Below are 27,674 nucleotides of genomic sequence, written 5' to 3' on the forward strand. Positions count from 1 at the left end.
GGGAAGTAATTTCATGTCAAATGTTTTCAAGCAGTCTCTGAAAGAGTTGGGCATCGCCCAGATCACGTCTTCAGCTTACCATCCCCAGACCCAAGGAGCGTTGGAGAGATATCATCAAACACTCAAATCGATGCTCAAGAAATACTGTTTGGAACATCAGAAAGACTGGGATAAAGGTCTTCCATTTGTTGTATTTGCCGCAAGAGAATCTCCAAATGAATCACTGGGCTTCTCACCTTTTGAACTACTGTTTGGCCATGAAGTAAGAGGACCCCTTAAGCTACTCAAGGAATGCTGGCTGTCGGAGGAAGATGACGTCAACCTGCTGGAGTATGTGATGAAGTTCAAAGAACGGCTGTCCACTGCTTTACAGCTGGCGAGAGAGAATTTAGGAGCTGCTCAGGGGTAGATGAAGACTTGGTATGATAAGAAGTCCAGGTTACGCCACTTTCAGCCAGGAGATCAGGTTTTGATTCTACTACCAGTACATGGGCAACCTCTTCAAGCCAAGTTTAGTGGTCCTTATTTCGTGGAGAAGAAACTCAGTGATGTCAACTATGTCATCGCCACACCAGATCGTAGAAAGAACAAGCAACTTTGTCACATCAGTGCTAAAGTTATATGACAGGTGGGACGAAAATAATCCAGTCTGCACTGTAGCTGTTCCACCCGAGTCTGCAAGTGAAGCTCTCCCATGCAGCATGAGCCTGAGTGATAGTTTGGGGAAGAATCCTGATATCATGAATGATCTCCAGACTAAGCTTTCTCATCTACCTCCCGAGGAAAGGCAGGAGTTTTCGGCATTACTGCAGGAGTACCCGCAAGTGTTCCGTGCCACTCCAGGAAGGACCACTGTGTTGATGCATGATGTCGATGTTGGAGACGCAAAGCCAATTAAACTGCCTCCTTACCGTGTGAACCAAGTGAAAGTTCCTCTCATCCAGAAGGAGCTTGGCTACCTGTTGGACCACAAGATGATTGAGCCCTGTCAGAGTGAGTGGAGTTCTCCTGTCACTCTAGTCCCTAAGCCAGACCTACTGAAAAAAGGAGTTAAATTTGTCTGGACCGATAACTGTGAATCCTCTTTCAACAAACTTAAAGCTGTCCTCTTAAGTCAGCCAGTGCTCACTACTCCAAATTTTGCTAAGCCTTTTAAGATGGCTGTTGATGCAAGTGATACAGGAGCTGGGGCTGTTTTGCTGCAAGAGGATGATCAGAGTATTGAACACCCTGTATCTTATTACAGTAAGAAGTTCACTCCACCTCAAAAGAACTACTCAACTATTGAGAAAGAGCTTTTGACCTTGATTTTGGGTTTACAGCATTTTTCATTTTATTTGTGTTCTGGTTTTGACCCCATAGTCATTTATACCGATCATAACCCACTGAAATTCCTTAGTAAGTTTAAAGATAAAAATCAGAGATTGACAAGATGAAGTCTACTTCTTCAGGAGTATTCATTAGACATACAACATGTCAAGGGGAAAGAAAATGTTATTGCAGATTGCTTATCTAGACTTTAGACAGATTGTTTTAGAGTAATAAGAAATTTCCTTTGTAAATTTCTTTTTCTTTGTGGGGAGGTGTTACATAGCCTATGATTTCATCATCCTTTGTGTAATTTTAACGCACAGTATGCTGCATGTTTGATCACGAGCGTGTTCTGCCTCAGTCCCCCCCTTCTACCGTTATTGTAGAGTAAGTCGTCCTTTCTGTTGTTCAGAGTAGGATTGGCAGCTCTTTGTCCCCTATGGCTTCATTTGCGCGTCCTTCTTACAAGTTGTATCAAGCTCTGCTGGCCCCTATATAATGAGCTCAGTCTCTGCATTATTGACACTTAGATCTGCTCCTCATTTTGTTCACATCTCTGTCCTCCCCTGTACAGTTATTGTTGTGAGTGCTCAGGAAGTCTCCAACCATCTAGCAGCTGTGTAATTTGAGTATAACTGTTGTTGCATTTTTCCTGGTACTGTGTAGCATAAGGTGTTGATTTGCGGGCCTAGTGAGTTTTTTTTGTAATTTATGTAAAGGTTCTTGTTGTCAGCCATCATTAATAATATTTTGTATCTGTAATAATTTATCTTGCATTAACTGAGCATTATCCAGTGTATTGTCATTTTATCAGGGCTGACTTAGATAAATTTACTCTTGCTAATTTCGTGCAAATAGAGGCTGTTGCAGTTAACCATATATTTAACCTGTTTTTGCCATTACATTATCCTTATGAGTCCTAAATGTTTTGTTGTTAGTTTGAGCATTAAACTTTAACTTGTAATTTTACCTAACTCTGTTTTGAACCTGGAACTTTACGGGACAGTAGTGATTTTTAGTATTCTCACTTAAAGTGTACATTATCTTTCGCTGTTCCGTAACAGGTATCATTCACACTATTGACAATAAACTATCACTGAAGTTTGAAGATCCATACAGAGTAATTAAGAGAACTGCCAATAAAGTAATAATTTAGTCACTGTCGAGTGGCGAAGAAAAGCAAATTCATGTTGATCATTGAAAAAGGGTCTCAAGGAATTTAGCCAGCCATTATGTAACTTCGGACACAACCGAAAAACTGAACACAAACTATGACAATAAACTAGAACAAATTGATACATACCGAAATAAGATAAATTTGCATAACATACAAACACAAATAGGTGCAACTGTTGCTACAAATGCCACAACACAGCATTTACATGGTCTATGTATCGATTTAAATTCCTTCTATTAGTGAAACAGCAAGGAAAGTTATTGTTCTCTAAGAGCAAGTTTATAATGCGCATCATTGCTGTCATCTACCTCAGCATGACAGGATCAGCTAATTAATAATTCTTCAGTTAGACAACACCAGCAATCGTTAACAAACTTTGATAAATGGTATTGCAAATGCCGGTAATGGCAAGATCGCCATTAACTTACTTCCAGTTCACGATCTACGTCAAAGAATCAGTCAAGGCATACATAAACATGGTTTAAAGCCTTTGTTTCAGGACAGGAATCTCATATTAACCACCCTTAAAAGAGACCTTAACACCAACGTCAGTAATAGTTTATGTACCATTCATAACAGATAAGATGTTCACAGTCTATCAAATATACCCTTTGCCTTCCAAGAAGAATGACACCTTGGTCACCATCAAGATCAACACTAACACGGAACTCATCATGGTCTCCAGGCGACAGGACATTGTCACTTTCCCTAGTGAATTAACGATTGAACGCAAGTGTCGTATAACCTTACATGCTGTTCACTTTTGTCCTGCACACATCTTCACGTTTCAGCCAACTGGAAGAGTCCCTTCTGAAATGGCTATCATAAGAAATGATGACATTCATCAGCAATGCAACCTTACATTTGCTCCACATAAACTCACCCACCATCAATGTATCGGGCATAAACAGTTTTTCCACTTCATTCATAACACATCAGTTATTGTTATTTGTCCAGATACACTACCATCTCATACTTCAGCATCAGGACGATACACGTGACTATTGTACTGTACTTACACCATCTTTGTCCACCTTACAGCAGCTACAAACAATATCTATGCCATGCCTAATCACACACATAAACACTTTCAACCACTGCCTAAGATGAATTTAAACATCAGCACAAATATTAGGTCGACTTCACCTAAGTTTGAAACTATGCAATAAATCAATCAAACAATGAAGCCCTGGGAAGAATTGAGTATGAGTATGTTCAATCCATATTATATGTACAGCCCAGCTGCAGCTGTCTTTATAATCTTCCCCATTATATTTAATATATTACTATTAGCTATGCATGGAATGCAAGCAAGTATGGCAAACTTGGAATCAGTATATACGGGAGGAAGAGTAAACATTCAAGTGAAACCCCTTGAGCGAAATGCTTATATTATGCAATATTATAAGTTATATATACAAAAAAAAAAAAAAAAGATAAAATGAAGGAAAATTATCTGGTAGCATATTATATAATCTAACTATGCTTAAATGATAAAACTGATATGCATGAATCCATTTTATATAATAATATATCTCGTATATATATATATATATCTATATATATATATATATATATATATATATATATATATATAGATAGATAGATAGATAAATAGATAGATTTATAGATAGATGTTAGATAGATAATTGGTACATTACATATGCCTGATTCTTAATACAATTGACTACTATGGATTTGTCATAGTATTGCCATTATATTATCATTGTATAAAAGCCTAGATACATTATACCACTACAGTGCAATGTACTGTGTTCAGTTTTTACTACCATGTATTTACCTCATACAATATATTGCTACGATATATTATGCTTCTATAATATTATTGTGTCCGTACTACATTGTGATCAATACCATGTATTAATATATTATGAATGAATATATAAACTGTTAATACCTGCTGTCATAGGTACAACAGCTTAGCGCAACCGAGCTATGTCAGGACACTGAAATATCATATCACAGTACATAATAACTAGTGACATATATGATGTTAATATGTAATATAGAGGTGTGAGGAAAGTCGTGCCTAAGATCGAGAGAGCTGGAAGAAACAGAAGTGGAGATTCCAGCTAGGGAATTTTGCACACAGCACATTATGACGTAATGGAAAACTCACACCATACACCTGATGGAAATCAACACACACGCCCACACACATGACCCAACCAGGCATACAGAGGGGAAATTGGAGAGACAGGGCAGAAGGGGTTGGGACGCGATAGGAAACTGGAAAGGCACGGTGGAAAAGGCAAGAGTAGAGGGCACAGAGTTACAGTAGCTAGCATAAGCCACTCTCATCTTAGTACTGCTCCTGTCAAGATAACTTTCTCTTGAGAATAAAACTGCAATCAAACCCCATATTCATCTTTATCTTTCTCCTGCCATCCACGGCATGATCAGCTTGAAAATTCTCTCCTCTTACAACCCCTACAATCTAACATTTTTTGAAATGCCTCGGTGACGGCTACGAGATTTCAACAGTTCTAACCCAGGCTAAACATAATGTTCAAGTTATGGTAAGACAATTAAAAATGAGAACCTCCTGCTGATTAAGTCGATGGTGTTTCTCACTGTGATACTGTCATTGCCAGAGGATTGTATTCTACAGTATTTAAGAATGACCCCCCCCCTCTCACATTCTCTCCCTTTCTCTCCTCACTGTATATCACAGTACGTATATGCTCCATCTTTATTCATACGTGTAGGGGATGCAAGGCAACCAAAACTGGTGTACAATCTTTCAGCAGAGTTATCACAATTCTCAGGAAGTGGTTGGGTTTTCATGTTAAATGTAGATTAAGAAATAATTCTCAGAAGGTGGCTATATTATCGATGAAACTAGTAGCACCTAAGGATGATTAGGATGCTGAAAAAAACGTCCTTTGAATGAAGAGGTAAATAGTGATCAAGTAAATAACAGATGTAGTGAAAGCTTTTTGTTAGTCTATTTTTATTTATTTATTTATTTTTCTGTAGTCCCCATTACGGCTACTCCAACTGCCTCCTACATTTTCATAATATGTAAATATTATTTTCCTTTATATAATCAATTTGATTTGAATATCCCTTATCTGCATATTATTCATGTAAACATCAACAAATATTACAGAGATTAGTAGAGTGCATCAGTAGTTGCATCAGTAGTAGAGGAATTAATGAGAGCTGAATCAACTCCTCCAGTAAAAAAAAAAAAAAAAAAACCCGAAACCTGATTATAACTGCTTAGAGAGAGAGAGAGAGAGAGAGAGAGAGAGAGAGAGAGAGAGAGAGAGAGAGAAATACAATAAAAAGTTCATTTTACTTAAGGCATTATACATTTAAAGTTTTTAGGTTGATGAGGTGTGTGGGGCCAACAGCAGCTCCAGAAGCAACAGCAACAGCCCGCACCCGTGGCCTAGGAAGAACAGAAAGAAAGCTCCCTGCAGGTGATTCAAGGTGAACACAACCTGGACAAGAAGAGAAGAGACATCATGGAAAGAGATGGAGACACAAAGGAATCAAAATATACTGGTTGTTCTAGGCATTAGTTCACAGCTACACAAAACTCCGTGCCAGTAGCCTAATAGCAGAGCCAGTCACTTTCAGGTATCGTCCAAGAGACAAAGAAAATTGCTGCAATATTTACGAATACATATGAACATACTGCATGACGTTGGTCACCATTCTGTAAACAGCACAATAATTACCAAGCCAATTACTGCCAATGTTAAGAGAGGATGTGAATCTAATGCCATCTTGGTTTGCGCAAAGTATACTGATTTTTAACGAAAAAAATTCCTTGATCTCAAACCTTTGTCAGGCAGGAAATTTTCATAGTTGAGCAAAATAGTACGAAAGTAGCTAGAAAAATATGAAGATAACAATCTACAGTACAAAGGTAACAATCTACAGTACAATGGGCTTAAACCTAAACTCTCTCTCTCTCTCTCATCTAAACCTTACAAGCCTGGGGTTCTTCCCAGTGGCTGTGTCCTCCTGCTCCTGTGATGGCTTCTGGTCCTGGTAATCATTCACATAAACGGCGTACAGGTCATATAGCCACTTGTTGATTAAGCCAGCCTCCACACACCGCCGAATCACTGCGTTGAAATTTTTCAGATAAGGTGCACCCTGAACCAAGAAGCAAAATATTCTGAAGGATGCAAGCCAATGCACAGTTTCTGTTGGTTTTAAGAGAGTTGAAAATGTGTTTATCATAGAGTCACGTGGATTTCACCATATACATATAAAATTTTGAATATCTCACACATCACTTCTTTCTGCCCAGTTCCTTCCAGCTCCTCTCAAAACCACCTCACAATCTTAACCAGCATACACCATGAAAGGTCCGGTATCCCTCCTGCCTCCTCCTGAAAAGCATTCACATCAAGCAACCTTTCCTTTTCTTGCCTCTCAGCAAACACACACCACATCACAAAATGCGAGAACAACTCATATTAACCCTCTCGTCGTCGATGACGCGCAGCAAGTCTTTGGGCCTTTCCGCTACTATCTGCGACGACGCGTTTTACGTCCTCAAATCACAAAAACTTACGTCAAAGTAAAAGGTTCTGCCATCTGCGTCATTTTTGGAAGCATCCTAGTTCCCGCGCCTCTCGCCAAAAGTAATGACTAGGCAACCTTGGGGCCCGAGACGCGCGGCAGCACGCATGGGCGAGATGATTAGTAACACGTCAGCTGTCAGGCAGGAAGGCAGCGCACGGCTGGGGATTTAAATTTTACTCTCTCTACCCTGTCCCGGGACTCGCGTCATATTTCACTGTACCAATAGTGCTTGTGTGTCGTTTTTGTGCACTATTGTGATTAGATTTTATGTTTGTAATAGGGAATTAGGTTTTGGTGAATCAATCGTGCCCGTTATTCTACCGTTGGCCCAACGAAGATACTGGTAAGGCTACCCTGTTTATCGGCGTTTCCCAGCAACTACGCTGCCTCTTCTCTGCACCCAATGTGAGTATTCAACATTTGAATAACAGTGATAGTGATGCAGGTGAATGTAGTGTGCAACAGCGAGCGAGGAAAGACATGGTGAAACGTTTAGCTTAGCTGAGGGAGGCGGGAAACCGCTTGACGACACTGCGTTGTCAAGAACGGAATATTTTCCAAGGTGTGGATGAAGTCCTTGTTTTATGCTGATATATGGTGGATAGTGTTATTGTGCAATAGATAGGAGTATAGTGCAATGAGTGTACGTGATGAAATAATGGCTAGGGCAGGAGTCAGTTTCGCATTACAGCCAGGGCAAGCCGTGGTGAGTAGAGGAAATACAATAGGTTTTTATAGGAGCATTTGCTTTTATCATATTGTTATATTTATTCCATATGCTTTCTGTGTGAAATAAAGCATGAGTGTTATTGGTAGGTTTATCGTATGCTTGTGTGGATGAATGTAAACACTTCACCACATGATCATCAAAAAATTTCGTCTGCGAAACCTTAGGTATCGCAGATGTGACATACAGAGCACGATCAGGAACTGTTGTGGTGAAAATATAATGTATGTTTCATAAAATGATGGATTTCATTATGTGTATTGTGAAAATATCATAAACACTGCAGCGTCTTCTCTGCTACACCTTATGGGACAGGTAAGTGTCACGTATATCTCTTTTGGTGAAATGTACTGTTTCCTATGTATTGATAAACTGGGCTATGTTTTATGTGAAAAGAAAGTGAAAAAGTGACGCACGTCCTCGTAAGGAATAGCAGGTTTTGTTCACCTGAGTTAGCACAAAGGTAGCGAAATGCAACGCGAGGTTAGGTACACATACACACACATGCACACACACATACACATACACACACACACATGCACACACATACACACACACATGCACACACACATACACACACATACACATGCACACACACACACACACACACACACACACACACACACACACACACACACACACACACATATACACACATACACATGCACACACACATACACACACAGACACACACACACAGACACACACACACAGACACACACACACATGCACACACACATACACACAGACATGCACACACACACACACACACACACACACACACACACACACACACACACATACACATTACAAAACTCCTCTTCCAACCGATGTGGTCCTGCAGGAAGATCATCGCCACTTCAGAAGTACGTATATATATATATATATATATATATATATATATATATATATATATATATATATATATATATATATATATATATATATTTACCTCTTTCTGTCAGTATATTTACATATACATATATGTTGTTATTTACCTCAACACAAATGACAGGGAAATAAGTTCTGTTTCTGTTGCTAGCAACAGGTTTTGTGTTCATGTGTGGTTTCCGAGAGGACTAAAAACCAGTCAGTGCGGCTGCCGGCGGTTCAGCGCGCGGCAAAATACACCGTAGTTTATTGCAATTTTCTCGAGAACTATAAGGCCTTGGATTACCGTACTTGTCTTAAATGAAAGCCAATGAAATTCTGCATCGGATAATGAAATAAAAACTTATTGCTCTCACTGAAAATTCGCCATAAAATCTCTCCGATTATAAAATTTGTACTCTGTCGAACCAGAGTTTTTACTTTATCGCTTATTACTCGAAGACCATACCTCGTATCAAACTGGGACACCCGGCATTCGAAAGCTAATAAAATTCTCTTTCGATTGATTGTATAACATGTAGAGATTGATTCGTAAACATTCGACTTATGATGTTGGGAAGTGAAATCGGCGTCACGAATGTTTATTCTCAGCTTCCTAACATCTGTATACAGTAGTGTGTGTGTGTGTGTGTGTTTTTTTTTTTTTTTTTTTGGCTTATCGTGTAGAACAAACATCGGCGAGTACCATATGTGGCTATGATGGGAAAATAAATATTTCTGGGTCGTGAAAATAAGCCGAGAATACACATTATTGGAGCGCGTGGCCGTGGGGGGGGGGGGAGATTGTCACACCCGCGAAAACTTAAAAACTTATGTGAGAGCGAGGGGGTTAATATATAGAAAAGCAAAACAATAATTTACAGGTGTCAGATAATAAGGGTGCATAAGAAACAAGAAGGATCACATAGAGAGCACAACACTCATGCCCACCAATTAGTTTTAGGGCCGACCATCTGACTTTGCCTGCGACCTTTATCTTCGACTGATTGCTCTCAAAGTCGAATTAATCTTCCCTGACCTTTAACTATGTTATGAAAACTGGACCAAAGCTTTTCTGCACTGAATTGACCTTGTCCTGTTGCCCTGACCCTTTGACAAATTGATCACATAATGGAAGCTCTGTTTCCTTGCCTTTCCACGAAAACTTCCTCAAAATTTGGTTTAAATTAACTTCACCAGTTACCCTTCAACGTTGACTTTTTTTCTCTCTCTCAAAAACAATAAAAGAATCCCTCGTCTGATCCTTAACTCATCCACCAGGTACAGTCGAATTGAGATCAACTCTGTTTTACTTATTTTGTTTATACAAGGACACATGGGCAAACTTTGATCTTGTCCTTTGACCTTAGCCTTTGACTGATTGATATAAAAACTGAATTCTTTCACACTTCCCTAATCCTTAGCCCTTCAACCAGATTTGGTATAAACTGGATAAAAACTGGCTAAGATTGGTCAAACTTTTGTTTCCTTATAATCTTGACCTCTGACCCCTTGTCTGACCCTCAACACTTTTACCATTATTTTGTTCACACACACACACACACACACACACACACACACACACACACACACACACACACCAATCAAAATATATATAAATAAAGGGCATCTATTAGCCAAGCCTCATAGTCCCCAGGGTGGAGGGGGAAGCATAAATGTCCCCACCATCCGCCCCTCTCCCGATGACGACTCAGCGAGCTGTCTGGATCCACTGTTTGAACCACTTCTTCATTTCTGCAACATTCACTGCCTTTCCTATAACTTTCTCTCTGTTGAGCACCACCTCTCCTCCTCTAAACTTCACCTTCCCTTCATAACTGAGACTCAGCTGTCTGAGGCAACTGATAGCAAACCTTTTTCTGTATCCTCCTACTTTCTTTATATCATTTCAAAGCCAAAGGTGGAAGTTTGTAAATGTATGTAAAGACTTATCTTCCTCTCGTGTTCCTGAAATTTATTCTTCTGAAATCTCTACTCTCTAGCTTCGGCATTCCTGTCATTCTCTAAGTAAATCTGTGCTGTTTACTAATCTCCTAATTCTGCTGACCTGGCTATGTAAAATTGTTTGACTATCTTACCTCTACGATGGAACACATCTTCTTCATTTCTCTTTTCTCTGAAATCTCCATTCTAGGAGATCCACCTGGTGATTAAACCTAACTCATTTCTATCCTTAATGATCTAGTGCAGTTTGTACAGCACCCTACCAATATCCCTGACTGCCTTAGAAAGAGTTCCAACATACTTGACCTCTTCCTTACAACTAAACTTGCTGATTGCACTTTTAATCTTCCCTCTCCATTGGGCTCCTCCGATCACAACCTTATTACTTCAACCTGTCCTATCTCTCTAGTACGGCCTGTGGACCCTCAAAAGAAACGTCCATTGTGGCACTTTGAAGCTGCGGATTGGGAGGCCCTCAAGCAGTACTTCTTAGATTTTCCCTGGAATGATTAATGCTTCCATGGCCTGGAGCCATTTGAGTGTACCTCGTGCACTAAAGAGGTTATTCTCTTGGGCATGGAAGCATATATTCCTTTTTCATATCCTCTGAATAATGGTTAAGCAGAGAGATATCTGATTAGGTGAACGAGAATGCTAAAAATGACTCTAATTTCTTCTGCCCTTACTTACTTTGGGCAAATACCACACGGTTACGATTGGAAAGAACATCTCCGTGGCCACATGTAGATCAGTCTTTCTCATGGGGTTGCTGTTGTGTATCAACATCTGAAGATCGAGGGAGCTGCGGTAATGTATATAAGAGTAAGTGCCCTCCACCACCATGCGCCTGCTGCTTTCGTCGTTGTAGAATTGCACGTTCCTCCACAGCCTTTGGTACAGTGGGATGCGGGATGTGGAGAGGAGCTGGTATTCTGCTCCCTGATTGTTAAGAACAGTAGATGAAGTTAAAATGCTTATCATTTTAAGTAACCTTTATCCTAGTCAGTGCAAGATGTCAATACATTGATGAATACAATTATATGATAAAGACAAGAATAAATGATAACAAGATGTTGTAGGGGATGTGCTGTTGTTGCTATTGTAGTCCCAGGCTCATATGAAAGAGAACCCAGTGGATTGTAGGTTGTAGCTGCCCCTGTCCTGCACCAGCCTTCCTCCTTTCATATGACAGGCAAGGAGTTCATGGTTTTCTGATTGATTGAACAACTTCATCATCCGGCTATACCTCTGACACAACGTGATGGCGTCCCTTTCCTGTACCAGAGATGGTGGATGTAGTAAAAGAAAAGAATATAATGTTAGTCAATACTGATGTGGTGTTCTCATTGCTGTAGCATGGCACGTCCCTGTACACCCTTTGATACACTGGGATGCGGATAATTGATGTTCCGAGCCGTAATAGGAAGAAAAGTGAAATAAGCTGACAAGTTTCACCATAGAGAGCGTGCCACTATAAAGCTGATTTACTCGATAGGTCCTGCTTGACAGTGAGGATTTGTGTTGCCTTCAGAGTAGGAAGAATGTAAATGAGTTTCTTATATTGTCCAGTTACATTTTGATTACCCTGTACAGTCTCTCTCCCTTCCCCCTACCTCTTACACACACACACACACACACACACACACACACACACACACACACACACACACACACACACACACACACACACACACACAGGCACGCACGCACGCGCGCTCGCGAACTGTGCTGAGACCCCTGCCCTCGATATGACTGAGCATGAGTGATTTTTTCCCCTTTGTTTTGGCTGCCTTGTAATACTGAGTATCTAAAAACTAAAATTTGTGTCAAATTATTTTAACCGATTATCCAAGAGAGTAGATTACGTTATATATTCACTGAAGGAGGATGAAATGATAAATCAAATCAAAGTTCTTAATGCCCTACCTCAAATACATACAGGTCTTGGTCTGTTTGGTGAATACCTACCTTAGCTTCATCCACACCATACTTCAGGTTGGACCCAAGGAGCTGCTCGAGTGTGTCTAGCGGTGGGGGAATGAAGGGCACTGCTAAATTGCTGGTGAGGGAGGTCTTGTAGTGGGTCGTTACCAAGAAGGCGTACAGGAACCAGAACCCGAGAAACACCTAGGGAAAGATGACAGTTTCTACACTGCTTTCAAAGCAATGCTACTAATATTCCTCAATACTTCTCTTTTTTTTTCTGTATTTATCTTCTGCATTTTTTACACACCACCAAACCAATGTATAAACATGATATTAGATTAGGACTGTAAAGATTGGACGTCGTGACATCATGACATTTTAACTGAACAACAAATTATCTTGGTTGTGTTGTATAAATCTGCGAGACTTGTCACTGAGCAGTGTATAATAACCTTGCTTCCATCCTTGCAATTGTAATAGATTATGTGATCAAATATCGGCTTAGTATTTTCAAATTGCCAGAAATTTTAATTGAATGAAGCGTTAGCAAAGTAAAGTGTCTATTCCATTATATACTTACAAAACGGATTACATTAATAAGTACTTTAGCACCCGGGTGTGGTCCCAGTTTCTCAAGTGACAGTTGAGAGTATGCCTTTGATGTGTGTGTGTGTGTGTGTGTGTGTGTGTGTGTGTGTGTGTGTGTGTGTGTACTATATCCTGAGTAATGATAAGTGCAAAATAAAAGCATATGATGCTGAAAGGTAATGAGACTCATGTTCACCCTGCCCGCAGAGAGCCAGAGGTACTGACAGAGGGACTGGCTGAGGAAGGAAGCCAGGATCTGCATGAAGGCATCGGAATCCAGGAGGTGGGAGGAGGAGATGGTGGTTTGAATGTGGTAGAAGACATGGTAGAGCAGTACCCCACCACACACAGACACCACCATACACACCCACACCTTCACTGGAATAGAAGTTGGAAAATAATTAGGTGTAACGTATACTGTATAGCTGAACAAAAAACTAACGATAAAGTACCGAAACTTAAAATTGAACACAATCACACAAAATTCACCACATACACCCACACCTCCACTGCAAGGAAAGCTTCATAGGGTATACTGTGGAAAATTTTTAACGCTCCAGCAGGGAATCGAACCCGAGACCTCTAGCCAGAAGTTAAGCACTGTTACCACTACACCATGGCGTGATAAATGCTATGCCACCTGAATTCAACGACGAACCAGGTAAATCCGATTTAGGAGTTAATATTTCAACACCAACCCATATGATGATACACATTTCACACGTATCAAATTTTTGTTTAGCCCCACGCAACTCTGCAAGTGACAGAGCAGTTTTAATTTATCCCAGCCAGTAAACAAGCGTCTTCCATTTCATATTTTGGAGAAACGCACATTACACATACATATGTGTACATATGTGGGAAGTTTTCAATGCTCCAGCCGGGAATCGAACCCGAGACCTCTAGACAGAAGTCAGGCATTGTTACCACTACACCGTCTAGAGGTCTCGGTTTTGATTCCCGGCTGGAACGTTAAAAACTTCTCACGTATGTACACACGTGTAATGTTTGTTACTTCAACATAAAGGGTAAACTGTGTAAACGAAGAAGACTATGGCGGTCTGAATATGGTAAAAACTGATACAGCAGAATCCCAGTGCAAACAGGCACCACTCCACACACTTATACGTTCATTGCAATGGAAGTTTAATTAGTTAATATGAAATGAAGAGCTGATATACATAGATAAATTACAGTAAAAATCTCTTCATCCCCTGTATACATCACCGCACACATTCAAACATCTACTGCACTTCATGTACATAGAGTTAAATCTGCAGTAAAGGAAGTAACCGAGATCAGCTCATGTAAAGATAATAATATAATGTGGCACAGGAAGACATTCTGGGACATATTACGTTTGCACAGGAAATAATAAAATGCAACTCAGTGGCCACTACAGATGTATGAGTTGACCTTACCTCTACGAGGAATATCTCAGCAAGTTTTGTATGCACAATCACAAGACCATTCTTCTTCATCAGACATTGCTTTTCAGATCCATCCATCTTCGTCTTGGTCTTTCATGGTACTCATGCCTGATAGATCAAGACAAAGATGGATGGATAGGATATGTATGTGTGTGACCAAAAGACAACGGGTGCTTGATGGTTTTGCAGTCATGTACTGTCCCCACTGGAAGCAGGCTAGTGAACCATCCTTAATTTATTTAAGACAGGAAAACAGTGGCCTACCCTCAGGCTCCTACACCTCCAAGAAGGTTAAAACTATTATGAAGCTCGGCTACTACCGTTTGTTTTACGCACTTTGACTCATGTTGAGAAAGTATACCTTGACCAATGACTGTGTACAACTGACTCACGATTATGTTTGAATAATTTGTTGTCAAAGCTGCAGCTACTTGGCTTCACTCACGCTGGAATACTCTGACTTACTTTGGGATCGCCTACTTCGATTAACTTTGAAATTATGGTATAAATTTCTCACTTTGACTCATTCTAGAAGTATGAAAGAATTTCTAACTTTGACTCGCCATGGAATTTCCGTCACTGATATCAAATAGGTGTTTCCTACACTGACTTACGCTACCAATTCCTACACCGTTTTGCACTGAAATTACACACATGAAATTAAACATCATACACTGCCTTACGGAGGAATTATTTACATTAACGTTACATTTTCCTGCATTGACTTACGTTGGAAATGTGAGACTGAATTGCACTGGAACTTTCTATATTCACTTGTACTGGAAAGTCTTACACTGATGTGCCTGAAAATTGCTACTATGATTTACACAGGAATTACCTATTCTGACGTATGCTGTCATTTGGTTGAAATGCCCTAGTCAGACCCACTTCAGAAATTCTGATTTTTTCCTCATGTTGAGGTTGAACTGTTTACTCTGACTCATGCGACTGACAAAGAGAGCACCAAAGTACTGTAAGACTTGCTGCTGAGTCTTAAGGATGGAGGGGGATATAGGATGAAATAACTGGCAAAGTGGTGAATTCCAAATTGAATACGAGCCGGGGCACAACACACCATATTGTTTATGCTGGAACATCCTTCTTTAACTCACGCTGGAAAGGAGTGATGAGCTTCTGCCAGGGCACACTCGGGGGACTCTTGGCTGTGATGAAGGTGACGGCATCCATGAAGTACATCGTGGTAGGATCCAGTAAATTGGCTCGCTCATGCATCATGACTAGGCCTAAGGAGAAGTTGGCTCGCCCAAATTCAACGTCGCCCATTATCCCAGTCCAGTGGCCCTGGCAATGAGCGAAACAGGTAGAGAAGGATGGGATTACGTATTTTTTACATTAACTTGGCTTAAAATTGCTATATAATTATTTAGAGTGCTGATTTTGTAACAGCAGATTAATACTGAAATACGGTGCTAGTCACCAAGAAGTGCAATGGAAAAGCTTAGTGTTGTCTTCGACAACTGAGCTACGTGAAGTAACCAGAAAAATAACGAAAATCTTGGTCATGTTAAGGCGAAAGAAGTATGGTGAATTCGTTGGTATCATGCCGAGCACAAGCAGAAGTTGGCTTTCAACATTACCCATGACGCCAATGGTCTTTCTTGATGGAAGACAAGATTGAACTGCAAGTTATAGTCGTATACTTAAAAATTAAACAGTGATAGGGAAAGCAAGCTCCGAAAATGAGAGATGAGACATAATAAGATACAATGAACTTGGTGGCTCTGAATAATGACCAGGCTAGAGGAAGTAACTTTGATGAGAGACACATTTTGCAGACCTGTGTAATGAGTAAAGAGAGCATACAGATTGACAGTGATGGGGTTCACTGACATAGTTTGCTCCTGCTTCATAGTTTTAAATTCATCGTCACTTATAACGTTCATCCATATGCCCCGAAAATGAAGGAAGAGATTGGTTCAGGACTTACGGCCGTATCCTTAAAACTTTAATGGAGAAGAAGACAAGCCTCCAGCATTTTGTAATGATTTTCGAGTGCTTGACAAAGACAGAACATCACCAATAACCCAGTGAATTTGCTCGTTCCCGTACCATGACTAGGCATAAGGAGAAGGTGGCTTGTCCGAAGTCGACATCATCCATGACTGTTCAGTTGGCCTTGAAATTAAGAAAGGAGACAGGTTCAGAACAACAGGATTCTATAAGCAAGACATTTGATTTATCCAGACTCAGTGTTATCCATGTTCCTAAACCAGGTACTCTTTTGGACGAGTAACAGAAGAAAGAAAATAATGGGATCCACTGACTTTGCTTGTTTTTGCGTCATGACCAGAGTACAAGGAAGGGTTGGCTTATCCGAACTCAATATCAACCATAATGTTTAGTGAAGATAATGGCTGGTGCAGCTAATGTGTGTTTGGTGCAACTAATGTTTGATGCACTTAATAAATACTGCACCTGTTATATACTAGGTGCTGCCAATTGTTGGTGCTACCCCCCCTGGGGGTAAAGGGGTTTCAAGAATACTCCCCCAGTATCCCTGCTTGTCGTACAAGGCGACTAAAAGCTTTGGTGGTGGGTTAGTGCCCCACCCAGTAAAAGAACTTAACAAGTGAATAAAGCGCCTTGGACCAGGACGGACCCTACGTTGACGACTAAGGAACGGACAAAGGACATTCTGAGGGTGGGGACAAGGAATGTGAGAGGAGTGAATGATGAAGTGAAAGATAGAGAGATTATTCAGGTGCTTGAGGATGCAAAATGGATATATGTGGATTGACTGAAACGAAATGGGAAGGTGAAAGGGTGAGAGAATGGGAATATGGTTTAGGTATATGTGTGGGAGTTAATGAGAATGAGAGGGCAAGAGAGGGAGTATGTCTGATGATAACCAAGACGTGGAAGGAGAATATAAGAGAGTATGGAACAGTGGGTGCAAGGATTGTATGGGTGAGGATGAAAGTAGGTATACAAGCGTGGGCGATTGTATGTGTGTATGCTCCGACAGAGGACCGAGTGGCAAGAGTGAAAGAGGAGTTTTGGGCGAGAGTAGAAGCATGTATGGACATATTTGAGAGGAGCGAGAGAGTGCTTTTGATTGGAGACATGAATGGCAAAGTTGGGAATGTACGAGTGGATTGAGTGGTTGGTCAGTGGGGTGTGCCAGCTGAAGTAGATGGGAATGGTAGTGCTTTGGTGGACGTCTGTGCTGGTAAGGGGTTGACAATAGCCAACACCTACTTTCGGCGTAAGATGATCCACCGGTATATATGGAGAGTAATGAGGAGGATGGATGGTGAACTTGTTGAACAAAAGGCAATGATAGACTACGTGTGTGTGGATGCGCGAATGAGAAGACAAGTGTTGGATGCAAGAGTGTGGAGAGGGTGGGGGAACTGAGTCTCGGATCATCACTTAGTGATGGCCAAGATAAAGCTGCAACGAAAATGGTTAAGGAGACGAAGGGGAAGACAGGAGGAAACAGCTCCTTTGAGAAGAGTGGAGAATTTGCAAGATAGTGAGAAAATGGCAGAGTATAAGACTATAGTGGAAGAAAGATTGGGAAGGTATGAGCTAGAGCAGATGGAAGGGGTGGAAGACCTATGTAAGATATTCACGGAAGAGATAGGGGCAGCATGTGAGGTGGTTTGTGGAGTAGGGAGGAGATGCAGGGGTGTGCAAAGGACAGCATGGTGGAATGATGAGGTGAAACGAGCTGTGGAACAAAAGAAGAAGGCATATAGTGAATGGTTAGCAAGTAGAGGTAGGGGAGAAGATGAGAGAGAGAAGAGAGAGGTATATGTGAGTACGAGAAGTGAGGCGAAGAGACTGGTGAAGGAGAGTAAGAAGAAAGTGGATGAAGATTTTGGGAGGAATCTGAGTGTGAAATGGAGGGAGAGTAAGAAATTGTTTTGGAAGGAGGTAAAGAAAGTAAGGCAGTGTGAAAGGGGATATAGTAGGGGATTGAAAGATAGGAATAATAGATTGTTGGTGGAGAAGAGAGAGAAATTGAGGAGATGGAAGGAGCACTTTGAGGATTTGTTGAATGTAGAGAATGAGAGCAATGCGAGTATAAGTGGTTGGGGAATGGCTGGGAGAAGAAGAGATGAGAGGAGGGAGGTAGAAATCAGTAGGGCGGAAGTAGTGGAAGCAATGAAGAAAATCAAGATGGGAAAGGCCCCAGGAATTGATGGAGTGTGTGGTGAAATGCTCAGGTATGGGGTTGAGATTGTTGTGGAGCGGATATGGAAGTTGTGCAGATTGGCTTGGGAAGAGGGAAGGGTTCCAGACGACTGGAAATCAGGTATAATTGTTCCTTTATACAAAGGAAAAGAGGAGTGAGAAGTATGTGGTAACCATAGGGGTATTTGCCTTCTAAGTGTGACTGGTAAAATATATGGTAGAATACTCATTGATAGGGTTAGGCATATGACAGAGGAGCTAGTTGGAGAAGAACAAGGGGGATTTAGGAAGGGAAAAGGGTGTGTAGATCAGATATTTGTTCTTAGATGTTTGGTGGAGAAGTATCTAGAGAAGGGAAAGAAAGTGTATGCTGCCTTCATGGACTTGGAGAAAGCTTATGACAGAATAGATCGGCAAGGTGTGTGGAAGATATTAAGAATATATGGGTTGGAGGAAATTGTTGAATGCTGTGAAGAGTATGTACGAATGATCTAGGGTTATGGTGCGAATGGATGGTGAGCTGAGTGAGTTCTTTGATCTAAATGTGGGACTGAAACAGGGTTGTGTGATGTCTCCATGGCTGTTTAATATATACATGGATGGGGTTGTGAAGGAGGTGCAAGGTAGGGCAGTGGATGTGCGGGTGGCTCAAATGAATGAGGATGAGATTTGGAAGATTCCGGTGTTGCTGTTTGCTGATGATACAGTATTGTTGAGTGAAGATGAATGGGAGTTGCAAGGTTTGGTGAATGAATTTGGGACAGTGTGTAGGATGATGATGCTGAAAGTTAATGTAAACAAAGTAAAGTTATGGTGTTTGAGAGGAATGAAGTCACAATGTACAGTGAGGTTGGGTGGTGAAGTTATGGAGAATGTGAGTGCATTCAAGTACTTGGGTAGTGTGATGAGTAAGGATGGAACTTTGGGCGATGAAGTGCGTGAAAGGGTACAGCAGGGAAGAAAGGTTGTTGGTTCACTGAAAGCAGTGATGAGAAATAGGGAGGTGAGTATGGAAGTTAAGAAGTCACTGCATGATAGTATTGTGATCCCTACCCTGATGTATGGAAGCGAGGCGTGGACTTGCAAGAGGGGAACAAGTCAAGAGTGAGAGTAGTGGAAATGAGTTACTTGAAAGGAGCATGTGGAGTGACATGGAGGGACAGGTTGACGAATGAAGAAGTGAAGGAACGTTGTGGGGTGGATGTGGATGTGGTTGAGAAGATTAGGAGAAATACACTGAGGTGGTTTGGACATGTGGAGAGAATGGATAATGAACGACTGACTAAGAGGGTGTATGTAGGTGAGGTGGAGGGAGGGAGAGGGAGGGATAGACCGAGGATGAGGTGGAGGGATGGAGATGAAAGGTATATGAGGGAGGGGGGGGGTGAGTTGGGGGGAGGGTAGTCAAATGGTGGGTGACAGCGAATTGGAGGCGTTTTGTCTGCGGCCACCCATTGCGGGATTTGGGCGTCGGGCTATAGATAGATAGATAGAAAGAATTAGATGCAGCCAATGCTCTTTTGTTGCCGTTAATGTTTGGTGGAGCTAAAGTTTGTTTGGTGCAGCTTATGTAGCTGCTGTGATATTTAGTAAACATTTACCCGAATATGAGGGTACGCATTTGAGTTAAAGTTCATCACTGTAGGCATGATGGTTAACTATGTAGGACAAATTAATAAATAACCAGAATCTGTACAAGCAAGCCATATTTCTGCATCAGCATGTCCTGTACAATGCCATGAAACACGTCTGTCTTTATTGACATCATGTGTACTAGATGTGAGGAAAAACAGGACTTGCCAGAATTTTTATTTTAGCTTTTGACTGAAATCACACACACACACACACACACACACACACACAGAAATAAGTATACATGTCAGGACTCCATATTATAATAATACAACTCATAGCATTATCGATAGATAGATGAATAGACAGATAGTAGATAGGAGAACCAGCTAGGGTGTGGGAATGGGAAATGTGTCAGCAAGAGTTGACCAATGGAAATGTGTTTGCGATTTCAGTGGGAAAGAAAATGTGTCTGCATTTATGTAAGCAATGCCAGGCTTGCACTATGTCACCGGAAATGCTAGATACACACAGACACACGGGCTTCTCAAACATTCACATGTGTCTTGCACACGTGACACTAGCCCTCCTAGGAAAGGAGGGAAGAGTTAGAGAATCAGAAAGGAGCTAGCCATAGAGCCGAAAGGTTGTACAGAGAGGATGAGAGAGAAGAGCGGTCCGACGAGACAGCTGGTAAATTACGTTCCTGTGTAATACATACACTACCCAACGTAAACTTTTCCTTGAACATAATAAACTATGATCAACACTCTGTATCCATGTTTAACATCTGCCTTCGACTACACGATAGCAAGAACCAAATCTCAAGATCTGCATATTATATGGTCAATATACCACACATCATAGTTGATGACAGTAACGGACGAACCAACGCCTTCAAACCATCACTTCTACAGTCAATTAAAGCACAGTCGAGTATACAATAAGAAGGACGAGTTGAATGAGGAATAACAAAACAAGCAAAGAGAAGCAAGTACACAGCAACAACCACCTGACCCGCGACGCTCTCGCCAACCGTCCCCCAACCTCCACCAAGCTGACGCAGGAGTGCAGCAGGACAAAGCAAATACCAAGCCCAAATTCACAACTCATCTTTCTCACCTTTCTTCACTCAGGTTACTCACCTGTACTCGTTTACTCACCACAGCTACCAGAGGGTGGGAAGTCGACATCACTGTGCGTGTTTGCTGAGACGACGCCACGTCAATCATGTGTGTCTGACACCACACACCTCTCACTCACTGCTCTTTACTCATCCTTATTTACACATTCCTACTCATACTCATTCATTTCCAACATCTATTGAGTGGGAATTCGATGTGCATGGTCGGGTTCGACTATGACTAAACATGTTGTGCACTACAATCAACACTGAGATCACCAAGCCCTGAAAATTCAAGGAGTTATATCATCTATCAACACAGCCCTAGACTTACCGAGAATGAGACCTTCTATCAACACTGCACTTACCTTCCGAGAGTGACATCTCTATCGACAAGCCTCTCCGAGTGACATCATCTGTATCAAGTGGGTGTGATTATGCTTTACTTATTTCTTCCCAGTACTTTAAATTAGGTACAATCGCCTCCTTTACATATTTTTATATACTTAATATCTTTCATTCATTTTACCTCATTTACTCATGTATTCAGTTAAGACATAAATAAAAGAAGTGTTTCATAACACCATACCCTAGCAACATAAGTCATTTTAGCTAAGTGATATGACCGGGATATTTTCGCCACCACCCGTGTTAGTAACAGATGATACACAGTTAGTGACCACTGCAGATCCACAATTAGGAGAATAACAGGACAACACACCCACCCTACAAAATTCAACTTAAACAAAAGACAAAGAGAAAAATACATCATTTCTAGATGATAATGATGATTCTTGGGAAACTCTCTCTGATGTAGCAAGTGAGGACTTTGTCTATGACTTGCATGTCTATCAAAATTTACTTAACAGAGTTCATAGCTCAGGTAAAACCTATTCTATTATTCCCGCACACAACAATAAACATGTCCAAGTTAAATTAACAAAGCAACCAGTCAAAATGAATAACGCAAGCAATACCACAGATCAAACATCCCATCCTCATGTTTACATTTATCATGATGATAAAAACATCCCAAAATTCTCGGGCACAGAAAAAGATCGGATTGATGTAATGTCTTTCATCAACCAGTGTGAACAAATCTTTGTAAAGAGGCATGTAACAGATGAACAAGAGAAAATATAATTTTCCTCCGGAATTAATCAGGAGAGATGCCCAGCAGGTGATTTGCTTAGGTCAGATAAGTATCTTAAGGCTAAGACATATGATGAGTTTAAAACAGAATTCCTGAAAAAATTTCCTGGAGGCATAAACTTTCTGCCAGGCATAATCCCAGAATTACATAAGATTGTGGATCTTGTGAGGGAGCACACTACAAATCATGTGCATAGTGAAATAACAGCAGACGTCACTGCCACTAAAAGAACATTATTAGCTATCTATCTATCTCTATCTATATCCCTAGGCTGCTTCCCCCAAGGAAAGGGAGATAGCCGAGACAGGACGACACATTCCCCATTTACTCATCCATTCAAACACATTCATTCGCATCTTAGCCCCAAAGAGGAGAACGGACAGATTCTCACCGCACCACACCGCACAAGGGTCAACTGCAATCAGTGACATCCGCGGCAGGGCCCGACAGCAGAACTGGTTTACCCCTGCCGCATCATAACAGACCCATCCCCTTACCTGCACCTGACCTGACTAGCTGACCAGATCAAATGCGGGAGAATATCCCCTCAGGGCTCCGTCATCACTTATTCATTCACAGTTTCTCTCCATTTATTTCTGTCACGTACAGTCACTCTTCCTTGCTCAACAGACATCCCTCTCGCATCCAGCGCTCTCTTCACACTCTCCATCCATCTTATTCGTGGTCTTCCTCTCAGCCTTACACCTCTCACATCAAATCTAGTTATCTTTTTCACCAATCGCTCATTATCCATTCTCTCCATATGCCCAAACCATCGCAACACCCTCCGCTCAACACTACCAGCCATCTCCCGAACAACACCAGTTCTCCTTCGCACTTCATCATTTCGCACTCAATCCATTTGCGTCCTCCCACACATACTCCTCAGACACCTCATCTCCATTACATTCAAACTTTTCCTCTCTGCTACACCCATATTCCATGTTTCAGCCCCATATAACGCAGTCGGTACCATAACACCCTCATACAGCCTTCTCTTTACATCCATTCTAAGCGAACGACTTCTAAACACTTTTTTCATTCCTCCCAGCACCTTTCCTACTTCATTTATTCTAAACTTCACTTCTGCATCTATTCTTCCATCCACAGCAACATGTGACCCTAGACACTCTTCCTCCTCAAGCAACTCACCATTCAAAACTATATTCATTCCCCTACCATCTACCAACCTCATACACTTCATCACTTTACTCTTATTCTCATTTACTTTCAATTTCCTCCTTTCACACACCCTTCCAAACTCCTCTACCAACTGTCTCAATCCCTCCTCTGAATCAGCCACCAGTGCAGTATCATCTGCAAACAGCAGCTGCTTCAGTTTCCACTCTCCATTATCAACATTCACCAGACTCAGACCTCCACCTAAAACTCTTGCATTTACCTCCCCATACAACACCATCCATGTAAATATTAAACAACCAAGGCGACATCACACATCCCTGTTGCAGCCCCCACTCTCACGGGAAACCAATCACTCACAGCATTTCCCACTCTTACATGCTCTGCTATTTACATAAAAACTTTTCACCCCTTTTAGTAACCTACCATCAAGTCCATACAATCCTAAAACAGTCCACAAAGCCTCCCTATCAATTCTATCGTACCCTTTCTCTAAATCCATGAATGCCCAAAACACATCCTTGCCTTTCACTAAATACTTTTCACACACTTGTCTCACAGCAAAAACCTGATCCACGCATCCCCTCCTTCTCCTAAAGCCACACTGCTCACCACCAATCACTCCCTCTGTACCCTCTCTAACTCTCATAATTAACACTACCATACACCTTACCTACAACACTCAACAGACTTATACCCCTAAAGCTAGTACATTCATACTTATCACCCTTGCCTTTATACAACGGGACCACACAGGCACTTGCCCAGTCAATTGGCACCATACCTTTCACAAAGCACACATTCAACAATCTTACTAACCAGTCAACAATAGTCACTCCACCACCCTTCAGGCATTCCACAGCACACCCATCCATACCCGCACTTTCCCTGTTTTCATCTCCTTTACTGCCTTCTCCACTTCCTCCTTCGTGATCAAAGAATCATTCAACTCTCCCAACACATATATTCCTTGCACCCTTCCATCTGTCACAATCTCAGCCACTCTTTCCTCCTCTACATTTAACAGTCTTTCAAAATACTCTGCCCATCTCTTCCTTACTGCATCCATCTCAACTAATATCCTTCCATCCTCTGCTTTTACTCGTTCTTCCTTCCCAGACTCTCCCTTTCGCACCATTTTCACCTCCTTCAAAAACATTTTCTTGTTCTGTTGAGAATTCTCTGTCAGCCGCCTACCCCACCTCTCATCTGCTGCCACTTTATCATCACGCACAGGCCTTCTCGCCCTATTCCTCTTTTCCTTGTACCTTTCATATGACATCTCATCCTTCCTCTGCAGCCACACTTCATATGACGTCTCTTCTCAGCCACAGCCATACTTACTTCCTCGCACCACCATTCACTTCCTTTTCTTACACCACCACCCACACGTCTCGCACCACACACCTCTTCTGCATGCCCCACCACAACACTCTTAAACAACTGCCATTCCTCCTCCACACTGTCCTGCTACTCTATCTTTTTCTCTCTTTTATCCAACTCACTCACTTGCAAAACCTCCCTGCCACATCTAACCCTCCTAGCTCTCACCCATCTCTTACCTACTCTTAACTTTCCCTCCACCAGGCAGTGGTCAGACATACCTCCACCCTCCCCTCTCAGAACTCTTACATCCAACAATCTTCCTATTACATTCCTAGACACAACCACATAGTCCATCAAAGCTTTATCAACAACCCTTCCACCCTCCTGTCTCACCCATGTATACTTATAAATATCTTTGTTCTCAAACAGCGTATTTCCAATCACCATCTCTCGTTCAACACACATCGCTATCATTCGTTCCCCATTTTCATTTTCTTCCAGGCACACCATGCATTCCAAGTACACCTTCAACTGCTACATTTCCCACTCTAGCATTCAGATCTCCCATCAGTACCACATTTACATTCGCTCCAAAACTCTGCAGACACTCATCAACATCATTCCAGAAAGACTCCCTCTCTTCTTCATCCCTTTCACTACCAGGCCCATATGCACTCACAAACACCCACAACTCACGTTCAAATTTCGCTTTCACCCACATCAGTCTCGATGACACCTCCTTCCATTCAATCACACACTGCTGTACTTCCAGACTTACTAACAAGGCCACACCTTCTCTTGCCCTTCCTCTATCAACACCTGACAATCTTCCATTCACACTTCCAAACATAGACTCACCCTTCCTTTTCATCTTCGTTTCACTCAAAGCTAACACATCCAACTTTCTTCTCACAAACATTCTCCCAATCTCCTCCCTTTTAGCCTCAATCGTACTACATCGACGCACATTCATAGACCCAATCTTCAGGGTACGTGGATAACTCCATCCCCCATCCCTTTTTCTGGCCGGTTTCTTTTTAGGAACTAAAAAACAGAGGAGGGGTCCCTAGTCCCCTCATCCCGCCCCTTTTAGTCGCCTTTTACGACACGCATGGAATACGGTAGCAGTATTCTTCCTAACACAACCTGCCTGCAGAGTAGTAGTACCACCCCATTGTACAATTTTTATATGAAAAACTTTGAAGGTTTTCTTCAGCATTTTGGAGATGAAGCATTATTCTTTAAGAAAACTAAATTATATGGGTTTCAAACAAAAGGTGCAGCTAGAGACTTGTACATATGTGATGAATGCTGTCACACCCAGTGTGCCTTCACGGCTTCTATAGTAACACTTCCTGCATTTATCGCATTAAAGCATATCTAGGAAAATAGTAAATCTACTAAAGAATAATATCATGAAGAACTGACGTGCAGTGTCAATAACTATCATGGGAGAGATTTTTGAAGATATGCGACTTCTGTGGTCTCTGCATGAGTAGCCCGACTTCCATACTGAACTAGCTGGCTACCAATGACAACTCTTGAGTTAGTGACGGTGGGAATTGAGGCGGTGGCTCAATCGGTAGAGAGGTGGCCTGCAGTCCTACCGGACCCAGGTTCAAATCCTCGCTGGGGCGGGGAACAGCTTAAGGATTTGAATTTCATAAAAAGCAGACTTTATCGATCTACCAGAAGACCCGCCGACATGTCGTAAAAATACCCCCGCTAATACCAATACACCAGTCCTGTATGAGACAGCCCTAGCATGTATTCAATATTTGACGGTGGGTGTTAGCAGTGAAGTGGTGACATGTAGAGGTATATGATATGTAGGAGGACTACTGGGCCTTGGGAGCAGGCTGTGAAGCCTATGCCCAGAGTCGAGCACATTTAAATAAAAAAAAATCTCAAGATTTACATATTATATGGTTAAGTTACCACATATCATACAGATTATCTACCGTATCTGTCTATCCAACCTAGCTTTTTATTTTTCTACCTATCTATCTGTTTATCAATATCTGTCTCTCTGCACACACACACACACACACACACACACACACACACACACACATAAGGTTGCCTGACAAAAACGTTGTACTATACCAAACACATTTCAAAACTTTGGCCTCTTTCTGAAAGGTGCCATGAATACAGAAATACTTTGGACTAACTAGGTTACCTGAATACTTTCTAAACTGTCAACCTCTGTCTTCGCATGGTGCAATGGATGGTACTGTACAGGTACGCTGTTGAATTTTTGACGATTCTGAAATGCCCATTGCACCTCAGTATGTATGTTTATTTTAATAAGGAGGCATGAACTATTCTTTCATCGATTTATCTAACTATAGCCAAACGTCTAATCCCGTAAGAAGTGGTCAGAAACAAATCGCCTTTATATTATCCTAATCCAAGACATTATTCTGCCCTCTCTTAAACCTCCAGCTCCTGAGTCCTATTACTTTCCACCCCATCCCGCCACCTCATCCTCGGTCTTCCCTTTCCCTCTCCATTACAGTCACAAACACTCTCCATTCTCTCTACATGGCCAAACCTTCTCTTAAACAAATGCCATTCCTCCTCCACACTGTCCTGCTACTCTATCTTTTTCTCTCTTTTATCCAACTCACTCA

At 41.5% G+C, this 27,674-nt stretch overlaps 1 protein-coding gene across 1 annotated transcript; it reads right to left on the minus strand.

Annotated features, from left to right (window-relative positions):
* Window positions 1-5,838: 5,838 nt before the first annotated feature.
* On the minus strand, window positions 5,839-15,847 carry LOC145401635 (ionotropic receptor 21a-like). The gene is made up of 6 exons (XM_080273828.1): window positions 15,676-15,847; window positions 13,330-13,511; window positions 12,588-12,746; window positions 11,310-11,558; window positions 6,455-6,622; window positions 5,839-5,958 (listed from the first exon to the last, which is right to left on the minus strand). Exons 1-6 carry the CDS (start codon window positions 15,845-15,847, stop codon window positions 5,839-5,841), a joined length of 1,050 nt encoding a protein of 349 aa, XP_080129954.1.
* Window positions 15,848-27,674: the final 11,827 nt, after the last annotated feature.

This window comes from Coenobita brevimanus, chromosome 56, assembly GCF_032717465.1.
Source record: "Coenobita brevimanus isolate Jiangsu-jjx chromosome 56, ASM3271746v2, whole genome shotgun sequence".
NCBI classification, from domain to species: domain Eukaryota; kingdom Metazoa; phylum Arthropoda; class Malacostraca; order Decapoda; family Coenobitidae; genus Coenobita; species Coenobita brevimanus.